Source organism: Centruroides vittatus, unplaced genomic scaffold (genome assembly GCF_030686945.1).
Source record: "Centruroides vittatus isolate TY-2023 unplaced genomic scaffold, ASM3068694v2 contig_794, whole genome shotgun sequence".
NCBI lineage: Eukaryota > Metazoa > Arthropoda > Arachnida > Scorpiones > Buthidae > Centruroides > Centruroides vittatus.
The window spans coordinates 322,126-342,269 of record NW_027122512.1 but is presented as its reverse complement, the minus strand read 5'-3'; the positions used below and the strand labels follow the sequence as shown (position 1 = coordinate 342,269).

The following is a 20,144-nucleotide window of genomic DNA, read 5'->3' as shown; positions in this document are numbered from 1 at the left end:
AGTATCTGTGAATATACCAAGTGTACGATTTTGCATAGTAAAAACGAGTCACTCTCGATTTAGCGCGAAGATGGTGGCGCTAAATCGAAGTTTGGCTGTACATATACCACTTTATGAAAGAAATGTTTATATTTTATTAATCTATACTTTGTAATTAAATTCGTTTTGAGTGTTATCTAGTTAATTCGTACTTAAATCGTTTCGATCTCACGTAATTTAAGATAAAATTACAACCAGGACAATACTGAAAATGTATTTTTATGAAAGTCTGCAATTATTTTTTCTAAATGTAATTTTATTTTTATTTTCAAGAAGAATAAACGATGCTAACTTAAATAAGTTCTAGTTATTTCTAATATACGTTCTTGCCTGAAAATGAATAAAACTAGACACTACATTCAGATTAGAGATTAAATCTTGTTTAAGAAAGCAAAAATTCATATTATTCTGGCCATCTACAGCTTATGAACAATAGTGTTAAACGAAACATTCAAAAAAACCTAAAATTCTCCGTATGACACTGTTCTAATGCTTCTAATTCCTGCACCAACAGTTCAAACGGCTGGAATTCCTTACACTACACTGTTCAAACACGTGAAATTTTCTGCACTCACTGTTCAAATTCCCTACACTACACTGTTCAAACACGTGAAATTCCCTGCACCCGCTGTTCAAATTCCCTACACTACACTGTTCAAACACGTGAAATTTTCTGCACTCGCTGTTCAAATTCCCTACACTACACTGTTCAAACACGTGAAATTCCCTGCACCAACTGTTCAAACGGCTCAAATTCTTGACACGTCACTGTTCGAGGTATACAAAAGCCAAAATAATGTCCATACTCAACTTACGCGTTTGATAATTTAAGAAAATTAAAAACATTCAAACAATACTCTTTCATTGTGTCTTACTTAAGGTTAACACCAGCTAACAACGATTAAAGTAAACGTAAATATTTACTTTAATCCTTATTACATTAAACACAATGACTATTATGAGAAAAATGAATTTCATAACTTACCAACATCAGGTACGAAGGGTGAAGTTTCTTGCGGTTGTTGTTAACTTTGGTAACCTAGCTTTATGACGTAATAGTCACTCATACAGCTAGATAACCAAAGAAAATAGCAACGCCTGATTTCCTTTATTCGATCTACAAGAAAATTAGAAAAGAAAATTTAATTCATTTGCCAGAAAAATATCACATTTAAAAACAACTGTGCAAAGTGCTGTTATAACATTTGATATTATGAAACTGGTTAGATGAGCAGGAAGTTTCTTTTCTAATTATTTTTATAAAACCTGAAATAAACTTATGAACTAGTTTTGATATTTAAATGTTTATATTCTAAGAATCTACTAAACTGGTTTTATTAATTATTCAAGAAGATAAAAAGGTGTATATGTAATATGTATTTACACACACTCACGCAGCTAGAGCTTAGTTTTAATGTATTGATCTTCACTTTTATATAAGAGATTTTGTGCTGTTTAATTACTTAAAATGTGTTTATATCGCACTTTTATATCACTCAAATACCTAATTAACTCGTTTGTAATTAAACGAAACATTTAAACAGTTAACAATTAAAGTTAATTAAATCATTATCTTCTAGATGAAAGGGTCTGTAGAGGTCTTTCACACGGTTTAGAAAAAATCCAGCAGCGAGTTGCGTAACTTTCCTGGAAAAAAAGGGTGAAAATTGTGCCTGGCGCCATCTGTTACGAAATTTTATTTTAAAAATTTTAATTATTAATTATGGAAAAAAAAACTTAACTTTCACAGTAGAGGAGTTTTATGAGAAAATGTAAATGGTAATTATCAGTAAAATCTTCGTTAAGTGAGATTCTACTCGAGATACGACACGCGGGACCCCCTACATCTCCCCAACCCCTCGACCTTTAACCACCAAAATTTAACAGTACCGACCCCCCTAACACGCAAACCCCCCTGAAAATTTTCAGAAATTTTCGTGAAATGGCACAGGAGTTATTAAGCTTCAAATATGGCACCCCCGCATTATATTTCTCTACGTTTCGAGGTCTTCGGGGGGGGGGCATAGTTTTCCACTGTTATATGTAACACAGGGAAAGTAAATTAAGTATATGCAACTCTGAGTCATTTTTAAGCGTGTTAAAGACCCTACAATGCACCACCAAACCCTTTAAACTCGTGGGTTTAAATAGTCAATTAGCGACTATGGACTTAAATTTCTCATTTATACGATTGCCATTCGTGTAATATTAATTACGTCAAATGGGCACTAACTATATTTAATATAATATTCAGCTAATGGGCATTCCATGCTAACAATTTTCTTGATTTATCTCTTTTAGTGAATGTCACGAAAGTTTCAACGAGTTGTAAAAATAAGGTAATGTCCTGACCCGAGAGAAGAGGGCGAATATGATGTCCGGTATGCTGTTTGGACAGCATTCCATCGTGAAACTCGCGTGAACCTGATAGTTGGGGGTTAAGATTTTGTCTCTTATCTCTTCCCTCCCATGAGGGGACATTGACCAATGCATTTTATATAACGTTACGAGAGTTCACTTCATTGTCCGTGAACTTTACGTGGCACTCATTTTTAACCCATTAAGAAACGGCGCATTATAGAATCCCTTTTATTTAAATTGCTTGCGTACGGCATATCTTGTCTTATAAACAGCGCAAATTAATTAGAATTTCTAACGTGTCAGATGTTTAAACAAATCCATGACGTAAGAATTGTGTGTGATCAGAACACACCGGAATTGTTTCGTCATAAATCAAACGTCTGTGGTAATTGTGTGTGAAGTACACAAGGTAAGAAAATGGATACAAGATGGGCCAGACAATGACAAGATAAAGGTAAACACAGGACACACGAAGACGTGACTAAGATTTAACAAAAACATTTGAAAAAATCGCCATGAAATTCTATTTATGGTCATCTTGTGTGTTGAAGTAATTCTTTATATTGTTACATAAATTCACTTTATTTAATCTATAAAAGTAGGCCTTGCTATTAATAAACGTTCCTGTGGGAAGATTCATCATTGTTAAGGATAATAGCCCTAAAATTAACAAGGAAAGTGGAGTCTTTTGAACCCTCATAAATCAGCTTATATTTATATCAGAGAAAAAATTACACGGAGTTCTCTTTAAATTTACGACACTATAAATTTATAACGTGGGACGTTTTCTTCCAATTAAAAATGAAAATATATCAATAAATTTATAATATAAGCTAGCCCAAAAGTCTGTTACGTCTATTTATTTTGTACGTATTACGAGTACGTTTATGAATTTCAATTAAGAACTGGAGAATTGAAGGATATTAATATTTAATTACTTGAATATGTCGTAGCTTTTAGTAGTCCCGCGCGATTGTATTTGGTCTATTTTGTCAACCATAGAGGGTTTGCTAAGTATTAATATCAGGGGCCTCGTATTTTTACACGCACGACTATTTGGGGTACGCCTGTTATATGTTACATCTTAGGTGTCTGTAAACCTAGTCTTGATTAACGTATAAATACATAAATACAGTAAACCTGTCTAAAACGGAAATGAAACGAAACTGTGCATGTTCTATCTTAAAATAAACACTATTTAAAACGGAAATCTGATTCTGCTTTACACAGGTTTTTATTGTACACTTTGTTAATTCATTTTAATGTGTAAAAACGAGTGAATTTAGCGGTAAATTTAACAAAAATCGAATATTTTCACGTATAGATCTACGTTAATCGAATTAAAAATGAAGTATGGCGCTCATTCTCGACTGACGAGAAGTAAATTAAGTATGAAATCAATTTTACTAAATACAGCATGTCGGGTTCGCCCATTTTGTGTCTTACAGGTATTAATAAGCCTAATACTGTTACAAATATATACAAAAGAGACCGAAAAGCCAGTTAACCGTTGCAGAAATTGAAGTGTCTGTAACAGTTAATTGACTTTCGGGCCCTCCATTGTTTAATTGTCTCGTTAATTAAGTAATTTAGCGTATAGGAACACGAAGTGGCCCTATAGTTAAGGTAGTATTTGGCAGAAGCAAGGATTTAGAGTAATTCGTATAGGAAAGAAATCGATTTTGTAAAGTGGTCGACTGACTTTGAGCTACCCACTAAATATGTGAAACTGCCTACACGCTGAAACGAATTTGATTGTAATAAAGTTGGCAGATTTTTATTACTTTTCCATTTTTTTAAATCAATATCCAACAGAACTAATTAAGCGCCGTACTTGATAATTTATTTATTAACTTTTTACTGGAGGGGAAAAAAACCTGCATTACATAACCACAGAATTAATACTTAATTAATTAAGAATATTTTATAATTAATTTTTAATTAATAATTTAATAAAACAGTTAATTTGCGTATGTACAGAGTTGAAATATTAATAATTATTTTTTCATACAAAATATCAAAAATTCTAGAGGATTTTAGAGGATTCTGGAGGTAATTTTAGAGGATTCCGGAGGAAGAATTTAGAGGATTTCTCACAAAACTTATTTTCTAAGAGAATTTCTATCTCAAAATCTAAAGCGCACAAAAATAAAATTTAATTACATAAAAATATTATAAATATTAAGTTTCTAAGGTAATTAGAACGTATAAATACCTTATATAACTCGATAAAGTCTGGAATTTTTAAACTAAACAGAGGAAAAAATGACTTTTTTAGTCATTTGATTTGGGCAAGTGGGAAAACTCCCATTTAAGCATAACTTCCAACCATAAAAAGAAATGAGTAATGAATTTTCATTCGAGGTCAACCGCTTCCTACCTTAAAATATGAAACAAAATGTATTAAATTAAAAATAAAAATAATAAAAATATTCGTGTACCTACGTTTCATTTTCAAATTAATTAATTGAAAGAATATAGTTTTTCTATACACTTAAAAGAGTTAAGAAATCAGTAAATGGGGAAATTTTAGTTAAAAATTACTTATTTAAAGGAAATCTTCAAGGAAAATCCTTGTAAATTATGTATAATAACTATTAATGTACGGTGTTACGTAGTAGTTTTTAAAACTAGGTTAATTATTAAACCGATCCCTGCAGTATTTAATTACAATTGGGTAGACCATTCTTAAATTTCAACAATACTAATCAACATTTTGGGATTTGAATAGAGAGAAAGAAAAGAATAATATCTGGAAAATCGAATGAAAAATAATTATTCTTTCAATTTGCATCGTCTCAATGCCAATGCAGTTTTTTTTCTTTTTTATAGAGAACTCAATTCTCCTTTTTTCATCCCGTAAGATCCTGTGATCAATGTCCTTCGCGTGACAGATTTATGTTTTTAAGATGGTATCGGCTCCCTTCTATGCTTCTATACCTGTCCTAAAAAGGGTCTTAGAACTTGGAGTACCTTCGAATTAATTGAGAAAAAATAAAATAGGAAAAAAATCGTCTTTGATAGCCAGAAAAGACCTAAATTTTTATATTATTTTACTTACTTTTAGCTCTTGTTGCATGCAAGAGGCCCTCCTATACTACCTGTTAATATTAAATTTAAAAGCGCGAGGCCCTAATCTATTCTTGTTTAGCTTATGTAAATACCTAATGGTCCTCTTTATTATACTCACACGTAACTAATCCAAACCTCTAAACAACGGCCATTGACGGTATGGCCGTTGTTTAGAGGTTAACTGGCTTCTGCGCCACCCTCTATTATAAAGGTATGTAAAACTCGTATCATTTCGAGCTAAATTGTGCTTCGTTATTTGCAATTTTATGAGTTATTTATATTATATTTTGAAAAAATTACTACAAAACTGTAGAAGGGACCCGTAGAAATGTGTAAGAGGCTCTTCTACAGCTTACGGACACCTCTCCCTCTACTAAATGAATTTAAGTGTGTATGGCCTTACGATTTAATTGTCCCTTAACTGTATATCGCGTGTATACGTTTGCAGCTTCGTATTAAACATAAAAAGAAATGATTTATGAAGAGGTAAACTTTATAAATTATTAGTTATGTGAATGATAAATTTATATAAATCAAATTTTGATTTATAACGCGATACAGGTAATGATACAGCATTTTATTTAATGACGAATCACCAATAAAATTTTAACATGTAGAAAAATCTATGATTATATGAGGAATCCGGATAGTGGGCAATAATAAGGCACGGCATGATTGGTGTATATATATTAAATAAGGTACAACAATGGGATAAAAACTTTAATGGACTCGTTAGGGGAATCATTGGATCAAAAAATTGCAACAATTTCCAACAGCGCTTAGGGAAATTCCAAGCGGTTACTATACTTAGAAATTGTATCAAAACAACCTGTTTAGACTACAAATTCTTACTGGATATATATTATAATTTTGTATTAAATTAATTGAATAAAAAAAACACAGGTTATTGAAATACTTAACGACAGATGGCACTACAAACCTGTTATTGTAGTGTCTATAAAAGTTTAATCGTCAGCAATAAAATAAAAGTATAGCTTTAGTCAAGCCATAATTTGCAACTAAAAAACAAAAAACAAGCAGAAAAAGTAACATTAAATAATAATATTTTAGTTACAAATTACATATTTTACTTGTTTCCCCTTATTGCTTGTGTTTAAAAATCATTTTGTATGGGTAAATTAAAGTAAAACTTACCTGTAGATGACGTTTGCTAGTGTATATATATGTAAGATCCAGAAAATTAACAGAGTTAAGAAAGCAGGTGCAGTCTGTAAGAGTAACATCACCTCAATAGTTGGTTTTTTCCGTGATGTGTGGCATCCGCCTCTATGATTGGATAAAAGTAGCTCGAGAGGATAAGACGCCCCTTTGACCGATGCGTCGGCATGCATACTAACTAGTGTAATATCTAGCTTACCTGCGTGGTTAGTTCACCTTGATTGTATGTCCAGTGTTTTGGGCATGTGACAAATAATGCAGAGGCCCACCGCACTCTCCTATGGATAAAACACATTCCAATTAATCTAAACTGTATAATATTTTCTTACTTTACTACTCTAAAACAAAGCATTATTATAGTTTAATCGTGTAATAAATTTTGCAGATGACGCAGCGTATCTTCGTATGTAAATATTTCTGTTCTTTTTTTTACACACTAATTATGTACAATTAAATATATTAGATTGTCTATTATTGCCAATAATAAAATATATATTTTATGTTCATTTATAGGAGAAATTGGAAAGTGCGTCACGTGAGATTTTAAGGAAAATTTTCCAATTTAATACCTTAACACACAAATATTTAATTACTGTTTAAGTGAATAATGCAATATATTTAATTACATATTGCAACCTTCGTTGATTTCCGGCACTTTTTAGCCGTGAAAAAATACCTTTTCATAAACAATTGCTTATAAAAATCATTTAAAAAATGCTTATTTTTCTTTAATTCATTAATGCCACACGACATAAGATTTTTTCCTAATTTTATACATGATTCTAATTATGTAGAATGTGCTTCTCTAGCATCGATTACAAGCATTTAGTGCAGAGAATTTGCTTAGTAATTTATAAAAAAATAATATATAAATTATTGCAGTATGTGCGTATCGGTGTATACCAGTCTTTATACTTATCTATAGAGGAAATATTATAAAATAATATTTAAAATATACCCAACTATGTGGTGATGTTTATAAATAACATCCATGTGCATGTACCTATACATTTAATGGCTTTTATTTTGAAAAAATATAAAGGTGAAGGCGTATTTGGAAATTAATATAATTGCACTGTAATCATTAGTAATATTTTTAAAAATGCTTACAATTGTAGCCAGTATTTACAAGTTTCCTGTGTAGATATAAAATTATTCACGTGCTTGTCTTCCATTTAAATCATATAAAATTTGCTAGGTGATATTTAAAATGTAGTTATACTTAGGGTGTGTTTAAACGTGTACAGTTGTTTCCTCTACAGATATATAAGACAATATCAAAAATAAAATTATTATGGATGTTTCTGAGCAATATTCACATGCTTGGCTTGCATTTAAATCGTTTAAACTTTGCTAAGTAATATTTAAATAGTGTTTATACGTACAAGTTTCATATACAAGAGAATATTAAAGTAAATATAATTACCTCGCTACGTGGCCACGTTTCTAAACAATATACAAGATGAATAAGGTATCAGGTTAGAAAACAGAAGGTCGTCTTATCATTTCCAATGTCAACTAGCTTAAACTTACGGTCGTTCACTCGTTACCACGTCTTAACAAAGACTTGCATACCTTTAAATTGAGTCAAAGATAAATAAATAATATATTAACCATTATTAAATTAGTCTACAAAAGTATAATTACGCTACGGTTTGTTTGTTTTTTTATTGTTTTATATTCATTTAAGTCCTTAATGGCGTACACCTACAAGTTCCTCCTTTTAAGGTAAAAGTGTTTGTTGTAAGGTTGACCTTCGTTATTGGCCTTTGACGTCCAGTCGAGGAAGGCTGGTTCAACCTGTTTATCCATTTCTGCATCTTTATTCTGCCTTGTAAACGTTCTTAGAAATATCTAAAACTTTAAATCGGCTTCAAGGACGAATTCAAATTTTCAAATTTCTAATTACAAGCCCGTTCCTATCAATAACGATATCAAATTTACGTAACTGTTTTCCTTCTCCGGACAAAACGATAAAAAAAGAATAATAAAAAATCAAAATAAATTTAACTTCGTATAAATAAATAAGTAAAACTGCATTAAATTACATTTTTAAAATTTAATAACGAATTTTAACCAATGGCGTAAAAGTAAAGCAGACGACTTTTTTCAACGTTTTATATCAATTATTTTATTTTTTTATTTTTAAAATTCGTAAAATTATTTAAAATAATTACGTTTTATTTTTATTGTTTTAAAAATTTAATATTTTATATTAAAATTATTATAGGAATATTAAATGGTTTAAAAATAATTTTTAAATTTTTTTTTAAGCATCGTGTGGCAACAGTGTAAATGACCTTCGAATGTCATTGAATACCGGCTGTGTAACTAGTTATTCAACTCTTGGAGGTGGATGAGGGTTTAATTTTTGTAAATTTTATAAAACTATATTTGGTGATGTAAAAACAATGAAAGAAAAAAATAATATACAAGTACACGAAAAAAAAATCTTCACAAATAAATGCTTTTAGGGGTATTAAATATAGCGCGTTATATGAATTAATTTTATAAAAGTTAAATATTTTTATACAAAAGAAATAATAATAATTTTGGTTTATAAATTACAACAAACTAAAAAATATTTTTATATTTTTAACTAAATTATTTTATTTTTAATACTAAAATTGTGATATTTTTTGTGGCTCCATCTATCGGTATAAATCCAACAAAATGTACATTTAATGACATTTATTTCACACTAAAAATGATTTTAAATTTGATTGGATTTGTGTACATTTTTATGTCAATTGAACGTTGTTTTTTAAAATTAATCACTCTTTAATTTAATTTTGAAAAAACAATTTAATTTTTTTAAATTTGAAATTTGTAACGTTGAAGAGATGACGTAACAACATGCGCTTGTCCAATCAAATCAACAGACTCATATATTCGTAAGAAATTTATGCGGAAACTTGTTTAAAAAATTAAATAGATTGTTGCAAACAATTTAAATGATTTCGTAATTAATAAAAGTAAATAATAATATCATTATATTTGATTTTATAGATAAATAATTATTCGTACGATTAAGTGTTGCCAGATCTCTATATTTTAAGTCAAATATGACGTAAAATTCTTGTTTCCTACCTTCAATATTATTCAACTCTTAAATATTATAATATTATTATTAAATTCGAAAATGTCTACAACGTTACATTAAGATGGAAGATTATATATATATATTAGACAAAGAGAATAAAAATAAAATTGGACAAGCCGAGTAGTGTAGCTTATCGGGGGATTTATAACTGAATTTATATACGCAGGAGCCATTTGGGTTAAGAGAATCATTACATATGACATTATGAAAGTCTTGATTTAACGTTACTTCCACTCCAGTTGCGGTTATAAAAGCGGGTTCGTGAGTGTAATTTGAAATTTCCATGCAATCTTTCTATTCATATTAATAGAAAGGAATCTTATGAGCAGCGACTGTAAAAAAACTCATCGCCTTGAGGATCTGGGTTCAAATCCTATCACTGTAGATCCCGGCTTCGAATCCGTGTCGGGAATTTTATGAAGGGTCTAATGGGCATATTCTACACCACATCGAGGGCCTGATTGGTTTGGCCTGAAGTTTTATGATAGATATGATTAGAGAGGCCTTTTAGTGCTTTGTCTTTCATCCTTCAACCGTCATGCTAATCAGCTCGTTGGTAAATTAGACTTGCAATGTGCAAAACTGTGGTTGGATGATAGTAAGTATACATGATTTATGATAAACTATTATAAATGACTGTTTTTCTTGTGTTAATAGAAGGGCTTTGTTCTACCTAAAAGATAAAGACAGTGATGACAATGCTTCCTTTTAGGGTGATACACGAAAAAAAAATGTAGGTGGCGAATTTTTATATTCGAGGAAATTAATATTCAGAATACGGGGCTAGGACCACCCATTACTTGAACTCTGACCACACCTATGGGAGTTGGTCTTACATTCCTGATGTGTTGACCGGCAAATCACTCAATCAATCAATCATTAGAGAATACTCGTTTAAAGTGCAGGCTTGTTAAAATTAAACAGATGTTTATAGCTAATGTCACTGCAATTTGCATATTACGTAAGTTGTGAAGTAACATTATAATTTATAAAGAATCGCAAAATGTGTTTAATGTGGATTAGCGACAAGTTATGACGCTGATGAGTTCGCACCTAACGAAAGGGCTGACCACGTGAAGTTTTCTTCACGTGTCTAACCAACCAAAAAAAGATTCAACTGAAACCGAAAAGAGGTTACAATCCAATGGTTAACTTAGTGGAGCAATAAATGGAGAATTTGCAAGATAGATGTAGTGCGCGTGCATTATCGTAGAAAATGAACGTGTCCTACCCTACAGTGGGAAAAATTTTGCAGTTCTACCACTCCAGCATATCTTGTCACGAATTACTTTCCGGTGTTTATGCTCAGACGAAATCATTTGCCACTTCATTCATACGACGATAAATTCTGGGATGATGATTGGCGATTCGTGGTCCTGGCTAATTCTATGGCCCGATAAAGTCCATTTTAAGTTGAATGGTATGGTGAACACAAATGCCGTGTTCGATCTGGCGGAAATCACACGTTTATCAACAAATTTCCTCGCATCAACCAAAAATCACAGTGTGGTTACTGGTTAGGGTTCACGGTATACTTCATCATTCAACAGTATGAAGCGTTTACGAAAATATGCTTCATACTGTCAACGCACTTTAGCAACAAATTTACTTGAATACCACAATTTTTAGGCAAGATGGCAGTATCTTTGGGGGTTTTGAAGTGCTAAGCCTCCTCAGCTTTAGTCAATATCTCACACATGCGTTATATTTAAGTGCTTTTTAGTGCATCGCGTAAAATTATACTAGTGTTAACTTGTTTTACATTTGGACTGTACCCAGTAGGCTTAGTTCTGCCTGCGTGTGATGCACACCTTGCAAGCCCGATTGTGGCGACTTGCTTGGACATTTCAATGTGTACAATTTGGCATGTGTAATTGTAATCTACGGAGGGTTACAATTAGCGGAATGTGTAATTTCCAGTGGCGTAACGTCCATGGAAACTGTGGAAGCACCGCTTCCCATGTATTTTCTAAAATATAAATACATTTTGCGCGATTTTAACGTACTTTGAATTACTTAAAATTAATATTTTACAACAACTGCATTATGTATTTTATTACAAATTTCTATACTTGTGGAAAAAAAAAAATGATAATGGTCCAATGTTGCACCAATCTATAATATTTTGTTCATTATTCATTTTTCTTGAAATGGAATAATTCTTGTCGTCAAAAGTAAGATTTATTTCACTTAAAATAGTTGCAATCAGGTAATTCCTAGCATTATCTTGGGCTGTATTCCATGTAAATTTTGGCAATGAGCAACCCGCTGTACAAATTTACATTGAATTTACCCAACAGCAGAAGGTTAGAAAAGTAGAGAGTTAATGGAAAGTAGAGCGATTGCTTTTGGCAATGAGCAACCGCTCTACGTTCTCATCTTTACCTTCCATTATAAAAAATTTTATTTATATACGAGCGTCCAGAAACCTTCCTAGCATTATCACAATCGATAACGATAACAATAACAAACCATAGTCACGAATATCAATTACGATAAATGGCATGGAGATTAATTTAAACGTGGTCATCGCCATGTTTCAATTCTACTGGTACGTATTTTAAATTAATTATCAATGATTCAATGAAAATCCTACGGCGTTCTAAAGGGTAAAAGAAGCTTCGGAACAAGAAAAATTTGTAAAAGTCAACATAAATTATTAATTAAACAGAAATTTACATGTTTATACATCATAGTATCCTATCTTACAACTTTAAAGTGGTTCGTAGAGATTCGTCGTAAAGCGAGTCGTATTATATTGCATAAGCCCAGTGATATAAATTCAGATTGCGTTCTTGAAGATAATAGTTTTTCTTATACAGTGCCACACAGAAATATGCAAAAAAAATATAGTGGGTGACTACATCATTTCATAAAGTTATAATAGAAAATTAATAAACGCAAAATATTGTGAAATGAGATGTCGTAAAGCGAATTCGTGTAATGTTGCGCCATCTGTTGTCGGAAAATAAAAATGCTTTCGATAATCATTAAATATTTGAAAATTAAAATACCTGTACACGTATCAATACAATTTCAATTAAAATAAATAAAATAATAATTAAAAATAATTTTTTACATAAATATAAAATTGTAACATATATTTTATATAACTGTATACTATATAGTATATACATTGTCAATTAATAAAGAAATTTAATTTAAATTAAGTTATCAGAGCTAAATAAATGAATTCTAGTATTTAATTTATAAACTATTTAAAAATATTACTCCTATTTATATTAGATGGAAAATACAAGATGAATGATGCATAAGAATTTCGAGAGGGCCTCCGTGTCAAGACATACCTGTTTGAGACCGACAACTTCCAGAGAAACGATGCTTGGCCTCACATTACACAGATAACAGTAAAATTACTTACTAAACTGTGTTAAAACGTAAAATAAAACGTTTATTTCCCTCATTTCCGAGTACAGTATTTATTGTATTGTGGAGATGATATTATGCTAAAAGTTCTCCAGCATCTTTCAGCATCCCTAAAGAAGCTCAAGAGCTCTTTAGCTAAGCATAATCTATTATACAAATATTCTTAATGTTAAGAACATCCCAAGAATAAATATATTAATGAGAGAATTTATTCTATTAATACTCTGTTAAAAATCCGACAATACCTTGTCAGTGTCAGAGAATAGCCTGCCATAGCATGCAGCGTTAGATAATAGCATGCAGTGTTAGATAATAGCATGCAGTTAGATAATAGCATGCAGTTAGATAATAGAATGAAGCATTAGATAATAGCATGCAGCGTTAGATCATAGCATGCAGCGTTAGATAATAGCATGCAGCGTTAGATAATAGCATGCAGTGTTAGATAATAGCAATGCAGCATTAGATAATAGCATGCAGCGTTAGATAATAGCATGCAGCGTTAGATAATAGCATGCAGTGTTAGATAATAGCATGCGATTAGATAATAGAATGAAGCATTAGATAATAGCATGCAGCGTTAGATCATAGCATGCAGCGTTAGATAATAGCATGCAGCATTAGATAATAGCATGCAGTGTTAGATAATAGTATGCAGTGTTAGATAATAGCATGCAGTGTTAGATAATAGCATGCAGTTAGATAATAGCATGCAGCGTTAGATAATAGCATGCAGCGTTAGATAATAGCATGCAGCGTTAGATAATAGCATGCAGTGTTAGATAATAGTATGCAGTGTTAGATAATAGCATGCAGCGTTAGATAATAGCATGCAGCGTTAGATAATAGCATGAAGCGTTAGATAATACTGTAAGCATCTTCCCAATACTTTAAAAAGCTAAGTGCAACTTGAAGAATACATACATCAATTATAAAAGTATCAATATTTATTCCACAGAGTGAATATATGAATTCTCTCAACATATGGAGAATTCAATACTGAGAGAACTTTTTGCAGGATGATGTGAGACACTACTGGAGAATAAAATTAATATATACAGAGTAAATATAAATGCTCTCAGGGATGCTGAAATAGCCCATAATGGTCTCAAGATGCCGAGTGTATTGAAGAATATGTACAGATACATCAATTATAAAAGTACAGTAAAAAGTCGTTTATCCGAATCAATTGAGACTGGGGTTGTTCGAATAACCGATTATGTACGAAAAAATATATTAACCTGTCCGATGTTGAAAGTTTTCTCCGTTGCGTGTCGCTTCGCGTTGAATTTTCGTCGATTTTAAGCCTAACGAAAATTTTTATAATAATAATCGAGGCTATCGTATCGTTAAAAATTATTTCTTTATTTTGTACAAACAAAATAAATATATTGAAAAATATAAAAACATAAAAATTATACTTTAGAAGTAAATCTAGTATAAAAAAAGTTCGATTCAGCACGACACAGTCCGACTGGAAAGCGTTCGGATAACCGGTGTTCGGATAAACGACTCTCTACTGTATATTCATTGAATATATGATTTCTCCTAATATATATGGGGAATATATGAATGCCGAGAGAACTTTCTGGAGAATGAGGATGATGAGAGCCTTCTGGAAAATAACATATAGAGGATGATGAGAATAATCTGAAGAAAGAAACATTTGTTAATATTCCTCTCAGAGGATGAAGGAATGTTATAATTATCAGTTGGAGTAATTCCCCCCGCATGCCTCTATTCTTAGGTTTCGATGTTAAGTATAAATAGCATTATACAAAGATATAAACTGTTTCCCAACTTCTTTGTTTCCTGTTTGTAAACAACGTTTCGATTGGACATTTAACTCGGATTTAAATGTCTGAAGAGTGAACTATTAAACTTCGCATCCGATTTATAAATAATTAGTAGAATAACAAATACATTTTTTATAAATTATTTAAATAAAATATTTTAAGCAAGGATTTAATTACGTCACGCAATCGACCCTCGAGAAATAGATCGCGATGACATCATGGCGATTCTGTTATCGAAATATGTCACGCAAGATCTTTGAATAACGATGACGTCATCTCCGACTTAATATATGCCGCGTGACGTTAAAATCTAGTTAAATTAACTCGAAAGCGTCGGAGTAGGTAAAATAATTCATCTTTCCGTATTCTAAGCGCCGTAAAAATTATTTATATCGCCTATGTTCTTTAATAAAAAAAAACCAATTCAAACGAAGTTGGGGGCATGGTCACGTGACAAAAGGATGTTAACCGGCAGGCCATTGGACAGAAAATGCCACATGATTTAAATCCGACCAATCGGGCGAGGGAATGGGATAGCGTCGGCGAACCAAGCGGCGCCTTCATTCAGTCGCTTAAATCGTCGGCCATCTTGTGTAGCGGTAGGGTGCGGTTGAACCGGTGAGTCGAAATTGATATTAAGCGGTTATTAATCGATTGCGGATAAGAAAATGGCGACGAAAACAACAAGGAGAACGACCACGACCACAACAACAACGTCGCAGCAGCAGACGTCGGCCAGTCAGACACCTCAAGTGTCATCGTCCATCGAAAAAACCAATTCGCCATTAAGTCCGACGCGTATGACTCGGATACAAGAGAAATTAGAATTGCAGAATCTTAACGATCGTCTGGCTACTTATATCGACAAAGTCAGGCGATTGGAGGCAGAAAACAGCCGTTTGATCCACCAAGTGCAGAGCAGTCAGGAGACTGTCACCAGAGAAGTGACCAGCATCAAGTCTATGTACGAGCAGGAACTGTCCGATGCCAGGAAACTCTTGGACGAAACCGCTAAAGAAAAGGCTAAACTGCAAATCGAAGCGTCTAAATACAAAACCGAAGCCGACGAATTGCATTTGAAGTGAGTATAATTTAAATATATGCCATTGTTTATTCTCGTTATTCGCGCGTGTGTTACGTCACGGTTCATTCTTTGTGTAATATATGATGAATCGTGACACGTGCAGAATTGCCGCGTTGACGTAATCTTTGCTTGTCCTTTAGGAATTAACTTATTTGGATGTTCGTCGGTTAAACCGAGTAAATTTCTGGGTGCGAACCCGTCTCCCCTCCCTGCCGGTTGTCTTTGCCGTCGAGATCCGACCTTCTTCCTCGGTTTGCGAGCAGTTCATTCCTTCCTTGTGAAGCTCCGTCTTTTGCCGACGGAGTTTTGCCACGAAGGTCCGGATGTAAATCGAATCTCTTCAAATCTTCCACCCTTCTGATGAATTGTCATTTCGGAGACTGGTCGGCGGAGGACCCGGCTCTGGATTGGAACGTCCGGTTCGCCTTTGCAGATATCCGTCGTTGCGGTCTCTGGACGTCCCGACGGTGGACGGCGGGATCCCCGCCGTTGGAGTCGGAAATAAAGTTTAAAGCAATAAATGCGAGAGTACGCAAGTAAAAATATGAAAAATTATTTAAATTTTATGGATGTCTATCTGTTTGGATAAATTAGACTGGAATGTCTAATTTATCCAAAATAATAACTGCGGGGAATATCTGAGAAATTGTGTATTATAGATTAATAACAATGTATTTGTTGATAGACAAATGAATGTGCGGTTGTATATATAGAAATGAGAACACAAATTATTGTCAAAATGATTTCACGCAAGATCACATCTATATACTTGATTATCAAGTATATAGTAGATAATATATATGTATGATCTATAAATAAATAAATATAATAGATCAATAAATAAAATTTATAGTTTTAGATAAATATTTATTTATCTAAACAACACTACGGCTATTTGCTTCGCTGAGAAATTTATTAATTTAACTAACGTTTTCGGCTTATTCAATAAGCCATCTTCAGGTTTTTAACTTTCGAACAAAAAACAATATCGTTCTATTAAAAGAATACCATAGTTTGAAAAAATTCAAATCATTAGTAACGGTCAAAAAATAAAACAAAGAGGATGAACATGGTAATAAAAATAAATAAATATACATAAATAAATAAAAATGGTAATATAAATAAATAAGTATACAAAAATATATAAAAACAAAAAAAGAAAAAAAGAAAAAAAGGAAGAACGTGGTAATATAAATAAATATACAATAAAATCGTAAAAGATACAACAAATGTAAGGTAAAAACGTTTTACTCGTGCCCATATATACTACTATCTATCCTAACCAGAAATACTTCCCCATAGAACTCACGTGTCTCTTATAAATTTTTAACTGCATATTTCCAAGCTGAAGGAAGACCTTCTGCGTCCCTTGCGTTAATACATTTATCTCTTAGTTTGCTTCTGTAAATTTCTATCTTTTCAGCCGCTCTTGCCAAAGTTGGGGAGTGTACCTGCTTTATGATTTTCGCCTCATTCCAATGTACTAAGGATCCCTCCGTCTGCCCCATCTGGGCTAATACCGTCGTGTTGGAACCTTTTCTAATATCATATTTATGTTCCTTGATCCTTATTCCTAGGTTTCTAGTAGTAACCCCTACATAATCTTTATTAATACCTAATAGCTGGTTCTCGTAGGGAATCTTATACACACCCGCCTTATCTTCTTTTTTAACTAACCCTTTATCGTTTCTAAGTATTTTATACAAATTCGGAGCTCTTTTCAAGATCACCCTTGTATCCTTAGTTCTTGCTATTTCTTTCATAATCCCTCCCAGATACTTATTGTATGTAAATTTCGTGTATCTGTAAGGCCCGTGCCTGGTGTTCTTATCATTACTGGCCTCAAATTTTCTAATAATTCCCTCAATGACTTTCCTCCTATAACCTAATGTTCCTGCTATCTGTATAATTCTTTCTATCTCTGTATCCCGGTCTATCACATTTTCACAGTATATAAAGGCCCTTCTAACCAATGCTCTAAATGCTGCTAACTTATATTTATAAGGGTCATTAGAGCTTGCAGGGATATATAGTGGGCTATGTGTAGGTTTAATGAAAACGCCGGTGGATATATGCCCTTTGTTAAATATAACATTAATGTCTAAGAAATGTACTATCCTGGAGCTTTTCTGCTCTAGCTTCAGGTTAAGGCCCTCTTCGTTCTCGTTAATTCTATCTACAAAGTTAGCAATTACTCGATTGTTCCTCCATATTATAAAAACGTCGTCTACATATCTCTTGTAGAATACTATATCCCTTTCGAAGCCCCGCAATACCTTTTCTTCTACTTTACTAACCACAAGCTCGCAGAGGAGCCCCGAAATTGGGCTTCCCATCGGTACTCCCCTTTTTTGCTTATATACTTGTTCTTCGTACCCGAAGAAGGATTCGCAACATACTAGGTTAGCCATTTCTATAACCTCATCTCTGTGTTGTGTTAACGTTGGGTTATCTCTGAACAAGAACTCCATAAGTGCTTCTACACAGGACTCAATCTTAATAGACGGGTACAAACTTTCGTAATCTAACACAGTTCCCACTTCTTCATCCTTCAAAGCGATGCTTTGTAGCTCTTTAACTACCATAACAGGATCCTTTACCACTAATTTATTATTTTCCATCCGTGAGGAGAGGTACTCTTGTAATCTTTTTTCCAGGAAAAATGTAGGTGCTCTTCGTTTTTCCACAATAGGCCTTATTTCTTTTCCCTCTTTATGTGTTTTGGCGAAGGCAAAGAGTCTAGGGAGCCCTGGTCTAGGGTTCCGGCATTTACGGACAAACGGTAAGATCCTCGCTAGTTTGGTTTCCTCCAGTTTTTTAACCCTTCTATCAATAGCTTGAACTATTTTACTGTTGACCTTCACACATTCCGTTTTTCTGATATATTCCTCTAAGGCTCTATCATATGTTTGTTTCCTCATTATGACAATTTGTTTGCTTTTATCTGCTCTTGCCGCAATCAAATTATTCTCTTTTAACCATCCCTTGGTATACCTGATGTCCTTGCTATAGCTTCCTCCTTTCCATTTATTTTGATTTTTTAACACAGTTTTCCAACGAAAATAGTCCTTCTCCACCGGGTCCAAACCACTAATTCCTCTTTCGATCTCCTGGTAAGACGTTTCCCATATCCCCGCATTCTCCGGGACGAAGTTCGGGCCTTTGTTCAGCAGCTCTTTTACCCTATTGGGTACTTCAATTTGGTCCCATACTACGTACGTTGTAACGTTCTTCCTATTATTTTTTGGAACCTGCTTATAGATAATCCACTTCATTCTCTTAATATAGCGTTTCTTTAAGTTCTTGTAAACCTTATCAGTAAAATGTGCCACTCCTAAGTTCATGTCCATAAGCTTATCAGGCTTTTCATTAAAAACTTTGTTTTCCAAATCAATGAGGTTTCTCAGGACCCCATATTTTTTGTTTTTTGTAAATTTAATGGATTTCTTAAGGCACGCAAAACAAATTAAGGTGTTTGTTTAAGTTTTTTGTATATTGAATTCTGCTGGGTACGAGTGTGGTTTATTTAGATAAATATTTATTTATCTAAACAACACTACGGCTATTTGCTTTTTTCCAAGTGTCAAAACAAATACATATACGAAACACAAACGCAACAAAGAAAAAAAATTCATAATGCAAAACTAAATGCAATTCAATTTTTTAACAACTTGATTAAATTGCCCATAAATTCTCAAATTTTTATAATCTTCTTTTAAGGCATTTGGATTATATACAAATTGGTAAATCGGTACGCTTTGGCCAAAACGGTACTTACGTTTCGGTAGAAGCAAGTTATTTTTTCGTCGAGAATTGTAATTGGAAGGCCTGAAGTATTTTTTAGCAAACTACTCAAAAAAGATTCGTTCTTGCAAACCTTTATTAATTTAAAGCTGTTGAAAGCAGTTATTATTACTAAATATTCATATATAATGACAATTTATTTGGCAGTTTCATTGTTTGGGTCAAATATATATAAGCAATTTTGGAAAATGCTACAAGTAAACACTAGGCCACAATAAAACATTATTAAAGCGTGAGGTGGCTTACCTGCCAGACATCAGTCTGTCTGTTAGTCTGCTCGGTAAGTATCGAGCAGGCGTAACATTATATTTTGAATTCA

General features: G+C 32.7%; 1 protein-coding gene and 1 long non-coding RNA gene across 2 annotated transcripts in view; one reads left to right on the top strand and one right to left on the bottom strand.

The window, feature by feature from the left end:
• Nucleotides 1-1,045: 1,045 nt before the first annotated feature.
• LOC136981799 (uncharacterized) lies at nucleotides 1,046-8,210 on the bottom strand. Its single transcript, XR_010881771.1, has 3 exons — nucleotides 8,078-8,210; nucleotides 6,628-6,929; nucleotides 1,046-1,156 (listed from the first exon to the last, which is right to left on the bottom strand). It is a non-coding gene; the product is annotated as an uncharacterized lncRNA (long non-coding RNA).
• A 7,273-nt stretch (nucleotides 8,211-15,483) lies between these two features.
• LOC136981797 (lamin Dm0-like) overlaps nucleotides 15,484-20,144 on the top strand; it is a 31,163-nt gene continuing 26,502 nt past the window's right edge. Inside the window, exon 1 of the mRNA XM_067278169.1 lies at nucleotides 15,484-16,018. Within this exon, the coding sequence (XP_067134270.1) occupies nucleotides 15,606-16,018 (413 nt within the window). The 5' untranslated portion in view covers nucleotides 15,484-15,605. The remainder of the gene's footprint in view (nucleotides 16,019-20,144) is intronic.